Below are 17,859 nucleotides of genomic sequence, written 5' to 3'. Positions count from 1 at the left end.
TTTTTTTAAACGGAGTTTAACATATTTTTCACAAAATACAGACAAGAGGCAACCAGTTAATTTAAAAAATTGGTCAGTTGGATTCAGTGCTTCATGAACAAATACTCTGAATACTCTAAAGAACATGCATGCATCCAGAGGGAAAGTTAGACAAGGATCAAATGTACCTGGCAACACATATTCCACATTAAGCAATAATAAATGGCACATTTGTATGAAGTATAATCTAAAGAAATTCTACTTTTAAGAGGAACTCTAAATTAAAAATATGTTACATTACCAAAATGAAAAGAAGTTGTGTGATTTAATTTCTTGATTTGTTCACTTTTGAAGATATTTCCTTTCTTTAACAATGAAAAGTAGAATACCTTTTCTTCTATTTACCACTGTAATTGGTATAATGTCTCACAGCTTCTTAATCACACCTCCTGTCATTTTTGCTTTAGGATCTGATGCCTCATGAATAAATGGTCTAAGTTTTCAGGCAGCATTATATACAACTTTTAAAAGTAGACGTATCCTTTCTCAAACTGTTGGGCTTAAGTATTCTTTTGCGGCTTGGACCATATTATGTAGCCACAGTGTTTCTCAGAAAAAAAAAATATCTGGAGCTGGGAAAGATTTTCCCATGAATGGCTACAATACAGAAAAGGTATTAATTTCGGGGACGGGGGGGAAGCCTCTACATGTCTTGCATCTAACCAGATTAATGAATACAAATTGACCCAAATGTCAATTTTTTCACTCGGTGAACAGAACAAAAGGTAGATATCTAAGAAAGGTACCGTATCACTTGTCTATTCTTCCAGAATACCCATATCCCTGCAAAATGGTGGAAAACCTCCCCAACAAATATGAAAGATAAGTCAGGCCTCCTTTGACATAAGAATGGCAATTACGTCGTCCTGTTTTAAGAGTATGAAAAAGCCTTTGTGCAGCTGGATAAAGCATTTCATGTCTACAGCTTAACAAAACTAAGTTCTGATACACAGCAAACTAAAAATTCCATTATACATTAAAAATAAGTATTTGAACAAATCTAACTGTAAACTCACCAAAAATAACATGATCTAGCATGACAGGCAAATCACTCTTATAGCCTCCAGCCAAACAAAAATGTTTATATACTGCTTGCAAAGTTTCTCATATAACTTGTTAGCAGCTCTGCATAGACAGGTGTATGTCACTTGATATACTCAGAAGAGCTCTCATGCCATTCAAGACAGGAATGCCAGAGCTCTGATCTGGTATACATAACAGACTTTGCCCTTACTATCTTCTTAAGTCAAGACAGAATCCCAGAACAAAGTGAATACATGTAGTTTGTGAAACAGTAGTATCATATTCAGTTATAAAGATTGTTGACATGGAACCTTCTGCAAAAATGTGGTGGCATAATTTTGCTTTGATCCTCTTCTACTATTTCTACCATGCCCTGGGGAAGTGTAAACCACAATTTGTCACTGATCCTGTTACAACCTAAATATACAGGCACAAAATATGTTTGTCTCTGCCAAACAGAAATATTAATAAGCATGATTTTAGGTTTTTATCAGGTAGTCTGAACCATTCCCCATCTGTAAGCTAAGGAAATAGATTCATCAGTTCAATAATTCAGCAATCTTAGCAGGACAACTTACTCTTAAGAGTTTCTAATGATCACAGTAGATTTCCTCAAGTAGAATACAAAAAACCCCAAATCCCAACAACCAACATTCTACAAGAAACAGGACTGTTGCCAGCACTCTGTATAAGAGGTAGTTTTTCCTTGCACAGCCTAGCAGTCCATCCCCTTTCAGTCATTAAAGGATCTCAGAAGAACTTCACATTAAGTCATTAGAGATACACCACATTAAGCCCTTACAGATACACATTAGGTTAACCATTGGCTTAAAACTCTTATTTGAATTAGTCCTAAAAATGCAAAAGTTTTTCATGCTTCTGCATGAAAAGAACTTGGACAAGAATCCCCTAATCTACCCATCAAATAAAATATATACATGTTGAAATTTGTCTGCAAATCCACATCAATCCTGAAGGTTTTTTGGTTTGTTTTTTTAAAGTTTCATAAATACTATGTAGACAGAGGCAAACAGATTTAACACAGAACATTTCAATCATGTAATTCCATTTTTTTTCTAACTAATTCAGGAGAGAGATCAGAAAACTTGGGAAACCATATGTAATGAAGAAAACCCAAGACACAGCAACTAAATGCAAAATGTTAGAGTTAGCAGTGCTGAAGTCATAAGGAATAAAAAGCTTAGATGCTGTTTTCTGTGCTTTTAAGCTTGTATTTGAATAAAGTGAACACTAGCAGAACACACAAAAACTGATCTGCTGCTTATTTGTGGCATTCAGGGAAGTAACTAATGACATACTACATTGAATATTTTCAATTTACAATCAGGGTAAACTGTTTCTGGACATGCTAGCCCCCTCTTCTAGGAGACAGGGTAGAGTGATGAAATAAAGGATAGTTTCCAACCAAAGTTTATATCTTTCCCATTGTAATTTTAAAAAAGGGAAAAAAAAAGGGAAGATACTCTTGATTACTTCAAAATGCAGTTATTCCCCATATCCAGTCTCTAATATTTTCCTTGCTCACCTTTGTATGAATTTCTTCCTTCCTCACCCTTTTCTGTGTCATCCCTATCCTGACTCCCACAAGCCTCCCATGGATATTACACAATAGTGTCCCGTAGGAAAAGGAGAGCTTTTACCAATGAGAAAAGCATATAATTAACTTTAGGGGTTTCTAAGGAACTCACATACAGCTTACCTTCTCTGATTGCTTCCTTTAAGTGATCCCTTAGTCACTCCCACTAGAATACACTATGGTAATTCCACAACAGCTCCTGCTTTCTGATATCATCAGCAGTTCCAAAAAACAAATGAATCAACTTCCTGCTTCCCTTATGTCAGCAATCCCACAACTGCAATTCTTTCCTCTACTGTCACCTCATCAGCCATCCTACCCCTACCACCGTCATCTACGGCTCCTCTTCCTTTCAAACCAAGCAACCTGCTTAAACATCCAACTCAATGCAGTACTTTTTCCCCTTCCCAGTTTCTTGCCAGTCGTTTACTTCCCTCATCTCCTAGACTTCTCAACTTACTGAAGAGTTTTAACTTTTTCCTCCCAGTGACACTTACAGAAGGATTGCTAAGACTATTAAACAGAGGAGACAACGTATCTTAAACTGTTCTTTGTTACCATAATGGAATCTATCCTACTCTCCACAGATCCTAGAGCCCTTCCAAGGGGAAAACAGAAAGGGATTAACATTTGACTTTTCTTTTAGGTATACTGAAGCATAGCCAAAGTAGTGTTCCTATCTGTAATTCAAGGGGACATTCCGATAGGAAGACAACACGGTGTTGAGGAAGTTCTATATCCAGACAGCACACAGGTTCTCTGTGTAACTCATGTAAGGGGAACCTGTCACTACACAGCAGCAAACTAGTTTCAAGAACTTCACCTAGAAAAGAGGACATGAAATGATACCTTTGTACCAGGAGGACCCTCTGGTCTGTGGGATGCCTTTTATTTATTTACTCAACCTAATGTGAATTTCATACACACATATATTCCCTCCTCTACTCTTTCAGATCTACATAATTTACACTTTGAGCTCTTTGGAGTAACAGGATTTTTAGCATGTACCTAACTGGAACACAGTACACTGGGACTCTGAAGCTCGACCCAAAACACTACCAGAATTCAAAAAGCAGCAAGAAGACACTGACTGCTATTTTACCACTTATCTGTATAACGACTATCCCAACACCCAGACTTGCTAGAGTCTGGATCCTAGGAAATTTAGTATCGACATCTATCTCCTGAGTCCAAAACCTGCTGTGGAGAAAGAAACCTTCAACCTAGAGCTGAGCAATTTTTTCAACTTCGTTATGCAGCTACTGATAAACATCTAATTTTTTGCTTACAAAAGAGGAAGCCCTTAGAACTGTTCTTGGTGTTAAATAGTTCCAAAATCTACCAATCTTCACTATTCTTTCATAATTTTTTATTCATGCTATAGCACTGTGTTTACATTTAGATTAAACCTATCAGATCATTAATGAAACAGAATATAGCAACATTGAACTTTGTTAGTATATCCTCTTTCTGTTGAAAGCAGATGGTCATCATAATATAATAGCACATCTATTTAAGTAAATCTAGCACTCTAGACAGAAAACATCACCAGACATTTCATTGGAACCTGCCCCATTACATTATGCTTGAAACAGAAATCGCAGTAATTAGAAGTGGTCTAGGTTATCTGGATTAAAGAAAGTTATACTCACAGCTAGCATTTCTGTAGAGAAGAAAATGTTCATGGAGCTGAAACTCCAAATCTTTGTTTACTGGTTCAACCAGATTGTGCATGTTCAGTCGATTCACTATCGTAAAACCATGATAAGGAGAAGCTGACCTATTGTTTCAATTAAAACAAAAGACAAGGATTAATACCTTGATCAACATATACAATTTTCTAAAACAGTTATGAATTAATATTCAAATCTCCATTGCTTTATTAGCTAAAGTTTCAGCAGTCCTGAAGCTCTAATAATTGTTCTTCTATGCCATTTCTTGGCATGCCAACTAATTTCAAACTACACTTACCACAAAGTAGGATTAGGAGTAGCATTAAGTTCTATACTGCTAAACTGGTGAATCAAAGAAATGCCTCAAAAAAGTCTATTCAAAAAAACCCGGGGCAGCTCCAGGATTAAAATGCAAGTGTATTCAGTACTTCACATAAGATAGTTTTGAGGCATTTTAGAATCTTTTATTACAGGAGAAAAAAAACCAACCACTTACAGTGCAACATTTACTTTACTGTAAATAGGTATGACAATTAAAGAAGGCTGTTAGCTTAAATAACATGAAATACACTTAGAGGGGAAGTAGACACAGTAACTTCTTCCTAAAGGGAGACTCTTAAAATAAAAACTTAAGCCAGCATCCTCAAAGTAGATTTTAAATTATTCAGAATTGTATTGCTCAGTGAAACAATTTTTATTATCTAGATTTTTACTAGATAATAGGTGGAAAAAGAAAACATCAAACAAGCAAGCACTGCAAGTTCAAGATAGTTTTAGATCTGTTTTCTCTTGCTTCATGAATGTCATGTCAACATACTCAACTGTGCTTGTAAGCATGCTGTCATATAATCAACACAGCAGCATGATGAAGGCAGGGTAAAAGCCAAATATAATTAGCTAGTAAATGTTAAGATTTCTGTAACAGTGTGGCCACCTTTACCGAACAATCAACAACAAAATCTGTCAAGAGCTTCTAAGGAGGAAGCCAACAATCCTTATCATCACGAGTTAGTCTTTTAATGCACCTAATGGAACTTGTTTGAAATAATCAGCTAGTCACAAGGAAACTTTTGCTTAGTTTTTTGGTTTTTAGTTTGGTTTGCTTTCTTACAGGAAGCATTTCCAAGGTTGGAGATGAAGCAAAGTAGGCAGGAACTGGTTACTAGTATCACTTCACAGTGTCAGGATAAAACACTGTAATGACAGTCTGATTCAGGATGGGTTAAACCTGCATTATTTATATTTCTGACATTAAACAGTGTGTTATTTCTTTGTTAGATTTCTGATTTACCTGTATTTTAAAACTTAAATCAATGGTTAGTTTTATGTGCTGGTTCTCCCTCCCACCCCCTTCCCCCATCTCATATAAATGTAAATTCTTTCATGATTTTGATGAAGAAATTGAATAGCCCCCAAAACTATATACCAGCAGATCCCCAGCTTTTAGGCAACTTTGTCCATTTACAAAACTGTCGGGAAATAGCAGAAATTAAGTTAGAACAGATAATTTATTGTCATCTGCCTTGTTTTCAAAATCAGCTTTGTGGATTTTAGGAAACAAAGGAAGACTTAGCATTTAACAAACTCAATACCTTAACAAACGCTACTGGATTAACCAAATAAGCTCTATAAACTAGTTTTTGTGTGAATACATATGTAGCATTCATCAAGTTTTTTGATTTTTCAGCAGTACTTTCAGGTGCTTTTGACAGAGTTATTCACCTACATGCAGCGTTTATTTTTTTCAAATGCGTATACAGACATTAACAGTTGGCCAAGTAAGTAATTATGAGTTTACTGGATGCAGTAAGTCCAGTTTGAAAGCTACACATGAAGGCACCTGAGGTTTGTTTTCTTAAGGAAGGAAAAGGAAAAAGTCCACAAAAAAACCCCTTACCTTTTATACACAAATAAGGTCCCTTCTATGTCGGTTTTCTCCTACAAAAGACAGCAATTGCATTTAAGGGATATGCTTGTTCACACAGTTACGTGGCTTTTGTATAGCATTTTAATTACAGAGATTTACACTATCCTTATCTTTCCATGAGGTTTCACTTTATAGAACTACAAATATGATCCCTTGCTTTCAGAGACCATCTTTTTTTCTTAGTAAGATTAGGAAACTACACTCATTTCCAGAAGATTTTGTCATGCTATCAATCTGATGATGTGATGTACACCATCCTACAACTTTCCTATGCTGAGCCTGACCAGTCTGAGGTGAACACCTTTCTTAAAACTCCCCATTTTAAATATGGAGTACAGTTCAGTAGTCTGCAAATATATCGGATCAGTTGCCCTCCACATCTGTTATTTAAAAGATGGCAACGACAGCACAGCCAACAACAAAACAATATAACTATGGACCATGGCACTGTTTCAGACTTCAGTTTTAAAGCAGTCTCTACCATATGCTTGTGACCCGCAAGCACAGAAAGTTGCGTGCAGCTTCAGTTGCTGCATAAGACAACGTGAAGCTCCACATACTTCCATTTCTATAGTTTTGTGATAAAACTGGCGGTCAAGCGAAAACTGCGTTTTCACACAATGACGAATACGAACATTTCTCAAATCCCGGTCTTCCTGAATTCGGGCTCTGTTCAACACGCATAAGCAACAACAACAAATTACAATTTGAAAAAAAAAAAAAAAAGTCAACGCCGCAACGGCCACCAAGAGCCAACGAAACCCCCAGCGCCGGAGCTGCTTCGGGCAGTCACCCCGGGTAGGTGCCCGACGCTGGCCCCCCCTGGCACAAGCACAGACTCTCCTTTCCTACCCACCCCCCCCCCGCTCCGGCACAAGCGCCTTCAGGGCCGACACCGCCGTGGGGGGGGAAGGCGCCTGAACCCCAAAGTGCCCCTCGGGCGAGAGCAGCCCCCCAGACGGCTGCTGGGGCGAGGGCACGGGCGACCGCCCCGCCTGGGGCCGCGCCGCCGCCTCCCGGCCCGGCCCGGCCCGGCCGTGGGGAGAGCCCGGCCCGCTCCTCCGGACTTACCCACTCGTTGGCCTTCGGGCTGAAGCTGTAGAGCGCTACCTGGCCGGTCACGTCGGCGATGCTGGTGATGTACGGGTCGTGCTGCTTCAGGGCTGCCAGGCTGATCTCCTGCTCGGCTCTGCTCACCGCCTCCATCTTGGGTCCCGGCAGCCACTCGCGGGGGAGGGCAAGAAGCAGCCGCGCGGTGTCACCGGCGCGCACGTCCCCGCCGCCGGCCGGAACGCCAAGCCCCGCGCCTGCCGTTCCGCCCGGCGGTTAGGACACCCGCCCCGGGCTGCGCCGCGGCAGCCGCCGGCCCCAGCAGCCCGCAGCGGCGAGGCCCTTCCCTCCCCCTCGGGACCCGGAGCCCCCTTCCCCGGACCCGCGGGCTCCCCTGTCCCCCACCTCGCAGCTCCCGTGCCCGAGGCCTTGCAGGGCCGCGGGGTTTGGGCGCCGGCTGTGCCCGAGGCAGCCCCCGGCCCTGCCGACACGCGTGGCCCCGGGCTGAGGGCCGGCGTTACCGGGCCTGCGGCACGGCCTCGAGAGCCGGGGCTCAGCTTGGGGGGCTCAGCCTGCCGGGCCGCGGCGGGGCAGGCGGTGGGCAGCGGCGGCGGCCGCGCCTCCACCAGCGGCAGGGTTTGCCCAGGCTCCGCTGTGGGCGCTGGCACAGCTGGGCGATGGCCTCCGTGCTGCCAAGTGTCCAAAGCCACAGGGCGCTGCCATACCCCGCCGTGCTGTGCTCCCTCCCTGCCGCCTCCCCGCCGCTCCAGCCGGCTGGAGCTCCATCCGGGAGGTTTCTGTCAGACAGGCTGCTCAGGTTCAGCTCAGGGCTGTGAGGAAAGGACTTCCAGTCCGTTGCTGAAGGAGGGATCCATCAGCCGCCCTACGCGGCTCCACTCCCTGTACTGAGTCCCCCTGAGCATGTACAAGACCTTCAGTAGGCTTCTGAGTTGTCTCTCCACATCTGGACATGTCATGAAGAGAAATAGCTTCTTTGTTTCAATGGAACAGATTAAGCTAAAGATCTGTGTATTGTTTACACTGTACGAGGTCATTATTTTATCGTTATTATTTATTTACTGACATTAGTAATAAAAGGCGTCTGAGTTTACTGCCGGCTGGCCTATGAAGTGCGATGAGCTGGGTCACGGGCTGGAGGAATTATCTTCCAGTACTTTGGGGGTGATGGTGTTTGTTCACGTGTTTGTTACTATCTGGTATCTGAATATTTCAGTCTGCAGTGGGACATGGAATTTTAAATATTTTTAAAGAATTTTAGAATGGAATACTTTCTTTTTCCCAGGTATAGTAAACGTATCAAGAGTCCTATGTAGTACATATTTAACTTTGCTGGAACACGAACAAGGTAACATGCCGTGCACCAAGCTTTGTTCCTGCAATTTTTTTAATCAGTGGATTTATTAGGACCAAGGCATGAATGATATCCAAGGTAAGACTACTGAGATACAAATATCTTTGTAGCATTTTGTGCAATCTGACAGGAAGAAAAAGGATTGTAAATTTCTAAACAAAACCATGTTTGTGTCAAGCTTCTGACCCTTCTGAGAATGTAAAGAATTTCCACTAAGCTCTGTGTTACCACAGGTCATGTTCTTCTCCATTACAGGTGGACATACTTCTGATTTTAATACAGCTTTACAGTATAATCCTCTCCCACAATGTCAGATATTTAATGCACAAGCTATAAGCAAGGATCCAGCAGTTGTGTGGTTCCATAAAAAGTCTTTCTGACATGCAGTGGAAGTATCAAGTTCCAGTCTAATACAATTTTTTAAAAATTATAAAAGTAAAGCTTTTTGGAGGGAACATTAATTTACCTAGTTTGATGTCAGTCGGTTCTAGTATAAAGTAAAAAGGTATTTCTTAGAAAAAAATGTAATCTGGACACAAAACTCCTGTGTACTTCATCCCAGTAACTCACTCCTGAATCCCAAGACCTAAGCATCATTTTAAAAAGTAATAAAAATCATACAGAATGTCTTAGAACTCCATAAATTGCCCATCCCCTTCCACAGGAGGGCCCAATCTAATCTACAAAATTTGGGTTTTCACTGGTTCTGTTAGTAAAGTACATAAAACTCTTTCCATCAAGGGCTAACAGTGACACTTATTATGATGTCAGAAATCCCTTGATGTAAAATGTTTAGTTGTTATTCAGTAACAGTATTAGGAAAATACAGTATGAGGAAGTTAAAGCTTGAACACAATCTTTTATAAAGAGACAATCAATGTTCTAAGGGTGCAAATGAAACAAAGAAAATGACAAAAAGTTTTGTAGGAGCTGGTTTTAAATGACATCTTAAACATCTGCACCAAACTGCTCCTTTCTGCAAGATTAACGTAAAGCAAAGGTATCTTTCAAAATAAAAAACTTATTGGCAAAAGACAGCCTTCTGCTGTGTGAGATCTTCCCAAGTGTGAAAACTCCTTGGCTTCATCCTGAATTAAAAGTGAAACATGAGGAGCCTCGATAAAGAGAAGTGGTGGTTTCTGGTTATGGATTGTTTTCCTCCTTCATCTGCTACTTCCAATTCTGCATTTTAGTGAATTTATTCTCTCAGCCCTTCTTCACTGTTGTTGCCTTGGAATAAAATATTTTACATCAGAAATGAGTCATATGGCCTGCCATCTGCTTCCTCAACCTTGAAGTACACCAAAGTATATAGTATACTTAGACTCAAGCTGTGACCTCAGTGTAAACTGAAATGTTAGTTGTATCCATTCAGGCTTGTTCTCTTTGTCCTCCCTTGAAGCTATGCAGCAGTTACTGCTGGGAAAACGTTCATCTATCACTCTCTGTTCCGGATTCCTGCACTGAAGCAGGCAGAAGTAGGATGATGTACATAATGCCCTTTTGATGTTTTCTCTGGGAGTGAGACAGATTCCATTTGTGTTTCAACAAGAGCACATTAGGTTCTATATTTCAGTTATTCAGCTGAGGTTTTATAGGACAGGATATGATGATTTATTACCCTAAGTACCACTATCTATTTGATATATGTTAATGTTAAGGTAGGTGAAATAATAAAGACCCTCTTTTACACCTTTAGTTGCTTGTGACAGCATGGCTGGGTCTCTCCATCGATGTCTGCTCTGCTGTTCGCACTTGTGTTACACAAACTCTTTTTTCTGGCCCCTGTTTTTCACACAGCAGATTACTTATGTATTCCCAAAGCTTATTTGGGCTGCAGTCACTCAGACTTCATAAGAAAAAGTCATCTTCAGTCTGCAGTCCCTTTGTATTTTCCTTGTTAGCTGAATATCATCAGGGAAGAATATATTGCTGCTGTTAAGATGATGGAGAGGTGCAGTAAGCATTCCCAGTCACTGCATTTTCTGTTATTACTAGAAGTTGAATTAGGGTCCAATGGAGTCCAGCAAATCTGAGTGACTCATAGAGCTCATATTCTATCTTTGCTGTTTTCCACTTGAAACAATTGTCAGAAGTTTCTGGTTTGATGAGATATTTTGCAAATTACACCCTTTTTATTGGTTTTACAGATGTTTTTCCTTTAATTGTAATAGCAGACAATTCTTGGGCTAGTAATCAATAACTTAATGAACTTTTATTCTGCATTTTAATTCTCTGAGCAAGCCTGCAAATCTTTAGCCTGTCTTTTTTATAAGAGACACAATTTTCTCTGTTATTTTAAAGGGGTTAAAACAGCGGGGGGGGGGGGGGGGGATGCTAGAATTTTACAAGGGTTGCCATTTTGTCTGAAAAATAATTTTATTTCACAGGAGGCATTACTTGAGCATTTTTATTAGCTTATTATTTATTACAGTGTTTACATACTTCTTACCTCTGTGCAGAGCCTTTTAGTTGAGCTAATTATTCCATTTTGCTATTGTATCATTTCTCTCCCACCTTTCTCAGGAGAGCAGTACCCCTTCACTTCTGCCAAGTCAATTGTTTAAGTCAGAATTATGACATAAGCCAACCACGTGTTTCTACAGTTCTTCATGCCAAAGGTGGCGGTTTCTGGCCTGGGTTTTGTCAACAGGGTTGGGGTTTTTTTGAGTGTGTGACTACATCTGCAAATATAGTCTGGAGGGATAGAGCTCACTGGTAATCTAAACAATTAAAATCCATGGGATGGATGGTGTGTAGAGTGACTCCTGGCTTTGGAGGGTCATCACATTGAAGTGACAAGGTATAGGAAAATAGTTCTGGGACTGCTGACTTACTTGGCTGTAGGTGTGGGATTTTTTCCTATTTCTGTGCTGTACATAAAATAGAGATAATACATCACAACTTTGTAGAATATCTGAATTTCTCAGATGTTGCAATACTGAAATCTGAATTTAACTATAAATTACTTTGGTCTCATTTTGTCATGTAATAGTTGCAGTCATGATTCTGTTACAGGAATGGATGACTTTTTTCTTTTTTTTTTTCTCCTTGTACAACTGGCAAAATGTTGTAGAAAATGTGAGGCAGGAAGAATGAAAAACAACAGTGAATTACAGAAGTAGTATATACTTTCATAAAGTACAAGGAAAATGACATTAAAAAACCATTTGCCATCTATGTGTTCACTGCCATTTTGGACATGAGTATTACAAACAGTTATGCTAAAAAAGAATTGAACAAAGAAAAGACATTCAATTACACTTACAATTCAGTGAGAATGAAAACACTCAATTCGATTTATACAGTAAAGCTGTTCCCACAACAACAGTGCAAGAGGTTGAAATAGGTCACAGGCAGCCCTCCTTACATTGCTCAATAACATTAGAAGGATTAATCATTTATGGATTATCTCCTAGAAACAATGATCTGGCACAGGCAGGTAATCCAATCTCCTCTATCTTTCTAACCTGGTTTGCCGTTTCACAGGGGCTTGTGGAAGGGTGGCAATTTTTTCTAGGAAGACATTGCCTGCCAGCTTGAAACATGTAAATTGCTGGAATTTGCATCAAAATATGACAGCTCTTCTCTGATGAAGGTAGGTAGTGAAATTAGACAGGTAAACCTAACTTTTTTTAACTAGAGCACAGAGGTTTGTCTCAGTAATTGTATCATGTTCACCCTTAGTAATAATCTGTCACTGACCAGAGTAAAGAGACAAGTTTATCATTGACGTAAATCAGAACTAGAGAAAAAATGTTATCCCTGGGACTCTGCATTTTGCATAAATATCCAGTAATGTGTTCTTCCTGACTAAATTTGTCCAAAAATTTAAATACAACTTATTTTTGAATACAAGACTTCCAGTGATCTCAGCTTCTGTAAGTACATTAGACATAGGTGTACACCCTGACTTTTATTGATTTATGTACTTAATGTCATATATAGGGCTTTGAACATACTTCTTTAGCCAATTTTGTCATATTTTATCCAACAGTAGGTACAAGGCCTGCTGCTGAATATATTAGAACTGTACTAATTTAATTACTGAAAATGTCTATTGCAAATCTCTATTGTGGCAAATTAGCAGTTGGACAAAATATTGCAGTAGCAAAGGTGCATCATCAGGGATTCTCTATTGCTTATTTCATTTTACATGTAGTTTCTCTTTTATTGGTGTAATAACATTAGGAAAAACAATACGCAATTACTATCACAAGGCAGAGTAGCCTGTTCTAAGTCTTCTTGTACAGATTATAGACTGCACATAAAAAAAATGACAGTTAGATTAACAAGGTTCTGGTCTGTACAGGATCGAGAAATACTTCAGGAATAATTGTGCATCATAGTAGATACCTTGAGTCCTGAGCAAGCTACTTTAGTATGACTAAGTCAGTTTTTAACCTCAGTCAATTTTTAATTATTGAATTATCTACCTTAAATATACTGTCTCAGTTTTATGGCATTATTGTGTGCTTATATTTTTGTCTTCTTGTAAGCATCCTTTTGTATCCTTTAGGGTTCATGAGTCATTTTCAATGCCTCTTGAGAGAATTGAGACTATCACATAATTTCAAAATGTATGTTTATATGCTCGTTCATCTCTGAAGCCTTGCTGTAAAATAGCAAGTCGGAATTCCTTTTCGATACTTTTAGTTGGTCCTCTTGCAAAATATGCACATATCAGAGCAATCATCTTTAAAATAGGTTAGATACATTTTTTATGACCAAATGTATATTTTTCAATAGGCTTTTCTTGATGTGGTACAGTACTAATAAAGAAGGTGCAACACACTTCTGAGAGTATGTAGCTTCTAGAGATTTTCAGACATGACTGGAAACAAATATCATGTAAAACAGCCCAGTGATTTTGTCTGCTTTTGATGCTTCTTAGGTTCTCCAGTGTCAGAGGAATGGGAATCAGTAAACCTGCATTCATTTCATGGGTTATTAAACCACTTTTTCTCTCTGTACCTTCGTTTTCCCAGACATAAAATGAGTACAATGTATTTACTCATCATAAATTTCACTGAAATACTTCTTCGAAGAGTAATATAAACAGTAGGCCTTATGATGATATTTCACTCATCCGGGGAAGGGCTGGTGGATTGCTCATCTGTCACAAGACCTTGTCTGAAGGTGAGGGCAGCCCTGCACTGACTGCTGTTATCCTGATGCTGCAGTCATGACAAAGGGGCAGGTTCAGGGACGTTGCTGTGCTCTGGCAGGTTGGGCTTCCTCAGGCCCCTTGCTGCCACCTAACACCTTCTATGCGTGTTCATCTGCCTACTGGGGTTGGGCTGCAAACTGTAAGAGACACATGTGTAGCCAGAGACCTAAGGCACAGCGTGGGTTAATTCTTGGTGTAAGCACGTGTATCTCTTGCTCTTTGCTTTGTCAGCTTTCTCCAGGCTGTATCATGTCCAAGAGTATCCAGTGACATAACCGTGTGGATTTAATGTGTGTTTTGTGCTAAATTCTGCCCCTAATGGTTGCAGTCAAGAATTCATAACGTGTTTCTGCTTTGAACTGAAACTCGGAGTCAGACCCACACAGTTTGGGATGGGATGGCCTTTCTCCAAGGGGTAAAGAAGGTAGGCTAAGAAAAGCGGGAAGGAGTCACCATACTGGCAAAAAGGGAAGCTCAATTACATCATGACTAAGTAAATAAACTGGATGAGATCCTAACCTCTTATTTGGCTTCTTTTCACCAATTAAATTCTGGCTGATGAAGAATTCCTTTGCTGTAGTCACTCAGAAGAGAACCATAAAGCTGTCTGCTGAAGATGCTCTGGGGAGCCCTGTGGTTAAGATGTGCAAGGGATGGCACAGAAAGGGTGTTTCAAGGGGAAGGCATTAACGCACAGTGCTGTGGAAATTTGCAATCAACCTAGCACAGAGCTTAGTGTAAGAAATACTGTAGTTCGAGCAGGCCTTAAGGACTGTGATGGAAGTGCAATTTCAGCCTTTAATTTTGGGACCTCATGTCCCTTGACTCTGGTGTTAGAAAGTAAGTGATCTGATAGTAGTGAATTATTTAAGAAAAAAAGCAGTAACATCTTATTTAACTGTTTTCAAATGGGTTGTGTGCAGTTACGTGCATAAAAGCAAAATGGCAGTCAACTAGTGAAATATTTTCTGCAAAATTCTGTCTACAGATTTACTGAATTTTCATGTTGAAAATGAATGTAACTTTAGAGATTAGCCTACAAATTCGATTGCTTACTTTGGCATGTTTTCAAGGGGGAAAGAACTAACTAATATGTTGTGTGTTGAAATCATCCTCTGCATTCATACAGTGAGTTTTCCCTAGTGGTATTCCATGATAAAATTACTTTTACATGTGGAATTAGTGTACTGAAATGATGAATCCAAAGAGCTTGTGTAGGGGTGATACATTTTGTCAGGTAAGGATTGAAGAGCTGATGAACATCTCTCCAATAGATTGTAATAATCACAAATAATCATTTAAACGCCTCTTGAATGCCAGTTTATATGACAGGCTCTAGTGTGTTCTTTCAAAACTCTCACGGTCAGTATGATGACTATTTCTCATTTCCAAAATTATTACCTCTTCTAAAGTCTATATAAGTTATGTGATTTTCAAAACAATTAAATGTAACAGACTTTGAGAGCTGCAGTGTAAACAATGCATGTACACAAAACCAGCTGAAGGACCCCATCTCTCGCTTTTTCCTTCTGAGGTGATGCCTTCCAGAGCTGGCCAGTTCAGCCAGGCTGTGCAGTCCTGGAGGTCTAAACCCAGTGCCTGCCTAACTGTCCAGCTCCTCTTCTACCTGTGAGTGCCATCTGTGGCTGATGACAGCTGGCACAGAAATTGGTGATGGGTAGGTCAAGCTTGCCGTTTTTGACTTTCCCCTGTCCCTGTGTGCACGTGTGCACCTGACGTTGGTCAGACAGAGATGGGGCATTTTTAGGAGCCCTGACACTTCTATGACAAAACAGACCTGCCAACCAAGAGAACTGAGTTCCAGAAGTGATGAACTGTCCTATGGGGCAGGAATTAGCAGAGTCCACTATTTACCGTAATAATAATTCAAAACCAGTTAGCAAAATATAGATCAAAAAATTGCCACTGTAAGACAATTTCGGTCTGGGATAAAACTGGCATCCTTTTTGCTATTTTTTGATTAAGAAAAATTCTGATCAGCTCCATTTTCATGATGGAGTTGTCACCCGAATAATTCATGAGTGGCTGTGTCTAGGAGGTAAGCTGAATACAAAGGGAGAGCCATTGGTGTACGTGTGGGGTGTGAAGGGAGAGCGTGGGACCAGCCGGAGGGGGAAGGCAGGCTGCTCCTCCTGCTCTTTGCTTCACCCCTCAGTAGCAAGAGTGTCTGCACAAGAGTAGCAGAGGAGCTCAGGCTGAAGGAAGGTCTTAGCAGGCAAAGATGGCCGTGTCTGCAATGTATTTGTGCGAGAAGGGGACTGTTTGACTTTGGCGATATCGTGGGTAGATATTTTTTGTAAGATCCTCCCATTATAGTTCATTTCGGTTATTTTTCTTGGGTTTTTTTTGCACTCAGTCAGAAATTCCAGCTGTAATGGGGAGCTGGCCAAGTGGGCTGTGTAAACTTTTGAGATTTAGCACTTCAGGGTCACCATGTGATTCATGATCTGTAACACGAGAGCCAGGCGATGCTGTTGGCTTACAAACAGCTGTGGGGAATGCTTAAGTTAAAGGAGCAATAATCTGTTATTCTTGCTCCTTTAGAAAATCCCCCAAATATTACTGTGTAATATTTTGTAATTACTGTATTTTGTATATTACTGTGTAATACACTGTGTGGGTTTTTACATTTCTCCAACTTCAGATATTCCTTTTATAGACCCTAACCTACTTCATGGTGCTTGTTTAATGGTCACACTTCTGCAAAGTGGTCTCCATGGCTTAGTGGCACCATGCCAACAGCTGAAAGGTTTGAAGGGTAGTAACTGTTTTTAAACAATGAGAGACCTACTAAGTAAAATCCACTGCAAGTGAAAGCTAGTAACTGAAACACTGACTTTACCAGGTGGGCATGGCTGCCAGTATAAGGGCACTTTGTCAAACACTTCAAGAAAGAAAAAATAAATGTATAGTAATTAAGGTAACTGTACAAATGTGTTTTTATTTATTAGCAACATAGCAGAGCAGGGAGAGAGACTTATTAAATTTACTGCAATCTTTATTAGTTCTTTATAACCTTGACAAAAAATCAGAGAGGAAGATAAAGACTTTGACTATATTCTATCTCTTTGAGTTGATTTTTCATTAACATCTTCAGTCAGAATTTAATTATTAATGTTTGCAAAAACATATTCTGGTATATGGGCTATTTGTAAACTGTTCACTGAGATTATTATTTAAGATATCTCTTAATTGTAGTTTTAAGCAACATTGTAGCTGTTCTTGAAAGGCTCCCAAAGCCATCAAGCGTTTCCCAGAGGGTATACTAATGAGGCATAAAATGGGACATCAAGGTGAATTTATTATTTTAATTTATACATAAAAAGGTTATTTTTCATACTTTTTTTACCTGTTTCTCATTAAAAATAATCTAATACTAGAAAATGTTTACCCTGTAAAATTATCAAAAGAGAGTATCTTGCTTATCTGTATGTAGCCAAAGGAATACAGTAGCAGCAGGGCTTGTATATGTACTTCTATTATAATCAGCAAAATAGTAATAGAAGAACAAGGCAACTAAAATGTAGATCTGTAGCAAGATCTTCTGTTAGTCCATGGATTTTTGAAGCTTCTACAGTATCTTTGGGGCCCAGTTTTTTCTCATATTTCGGCTGGAACTGCCTTTTCTTGCACTTCCACTGAGTTTATGGAAGAGAGGAACTTTGCAAATGTCCTGATTTCAGCTGGGATAGAGTTTATTTTTCTTCTTAGTAGCTAGAATAGTGCTGTGGTTTGGATTCAGTATTGGATTTGGTATGAGAAGAATGTTGATAATACACTGATGTTTTCAGTTGTTGCTAAGAGATCAAGGATTCTCCAACTCCCTGTGTTCTGCCCGTGTGCAGGTGTACAAGAAGCTGGGAGGGAGCACGGCCAGAGCAACGGACCCAAATTGGCCAATGAAATATTCCATATTGTAGAACGTTATGCTCAGTATATAAAAGAGGGGTGGCCAGGAAGGAGGGGGTTCTCTCTTGCTTTCAGGAT

At 39.8% G+C, this 17,859-nt stretch overlaps 1 protein-coding gene and 1 long non-coding RNA gene across 2 annotated transcripts in view; one reads left to right on the top strand and one right to left on the bottom strand.

Annotated features, from left to right (window-relative positions):
* LOC141928291 (uncharacterized) overlaps positions 1–2,332 on the top strand; it is a 43,066-nt gene extending 40,734 nt beyond the window's left edge. Inside the window, exon 4 of the long non-coding RNA XR_012624716.1 lies at positions 2,152–2,332. This is a non-coding gene — a long non-coding RNA (uncharacterized LOC141928291). The remainder of the gene's footprint in view (positions 1–2,151) is intronic.
* DCP1A (decapping mRNA 1A) overlaps positions 1–7,558 on the bottom strand; it is a 38,676-nt gene extending 31,118 nt beyond the window's left edge. The window contains exons 1-3 of the mRNA XM_074836267.1: positions 7,331–7,558; positions 6,230–6,270; positions 4,312–4,439 (exon numbers count right to left, since the gene is read on the bottom strand). Of these exons, the coding sequence (XP_074692368.1) occupies positions 4,312–4,439; positions 6,230–6,270; positions 7,331–7,465 (304 nt within the window). The 5' untranslated portion in view covers positions 7,466–7,558. The remainder of the gene's footprint in view (positions 1–4,311; positions 4,440–6,229; positions 6,271–7,330) is intronic.
* Between the last annotated feature and the right edge of the window lie 10,301 nt (positions 7,559–17,859).

Source organism: Strix aluco, chromosome 11, assembly GCF_031877795.1.
Source record: "Strix aluco isolate bStrAlu1 chromosome 11, bStrAlu1.hap1, whole genome shotgun sequence".
Taxonomy (NCBI): Eukaryota; Metazoa; Chordata; class Aves; order Strigiformes; family Strigidae; genus Strix; species Strix aluco.
The sequence above is the reverse complement of the archived record's forward strand: the minus strand, read 5'-3'. Positions and strand labels throughout refer to the sequence as shown.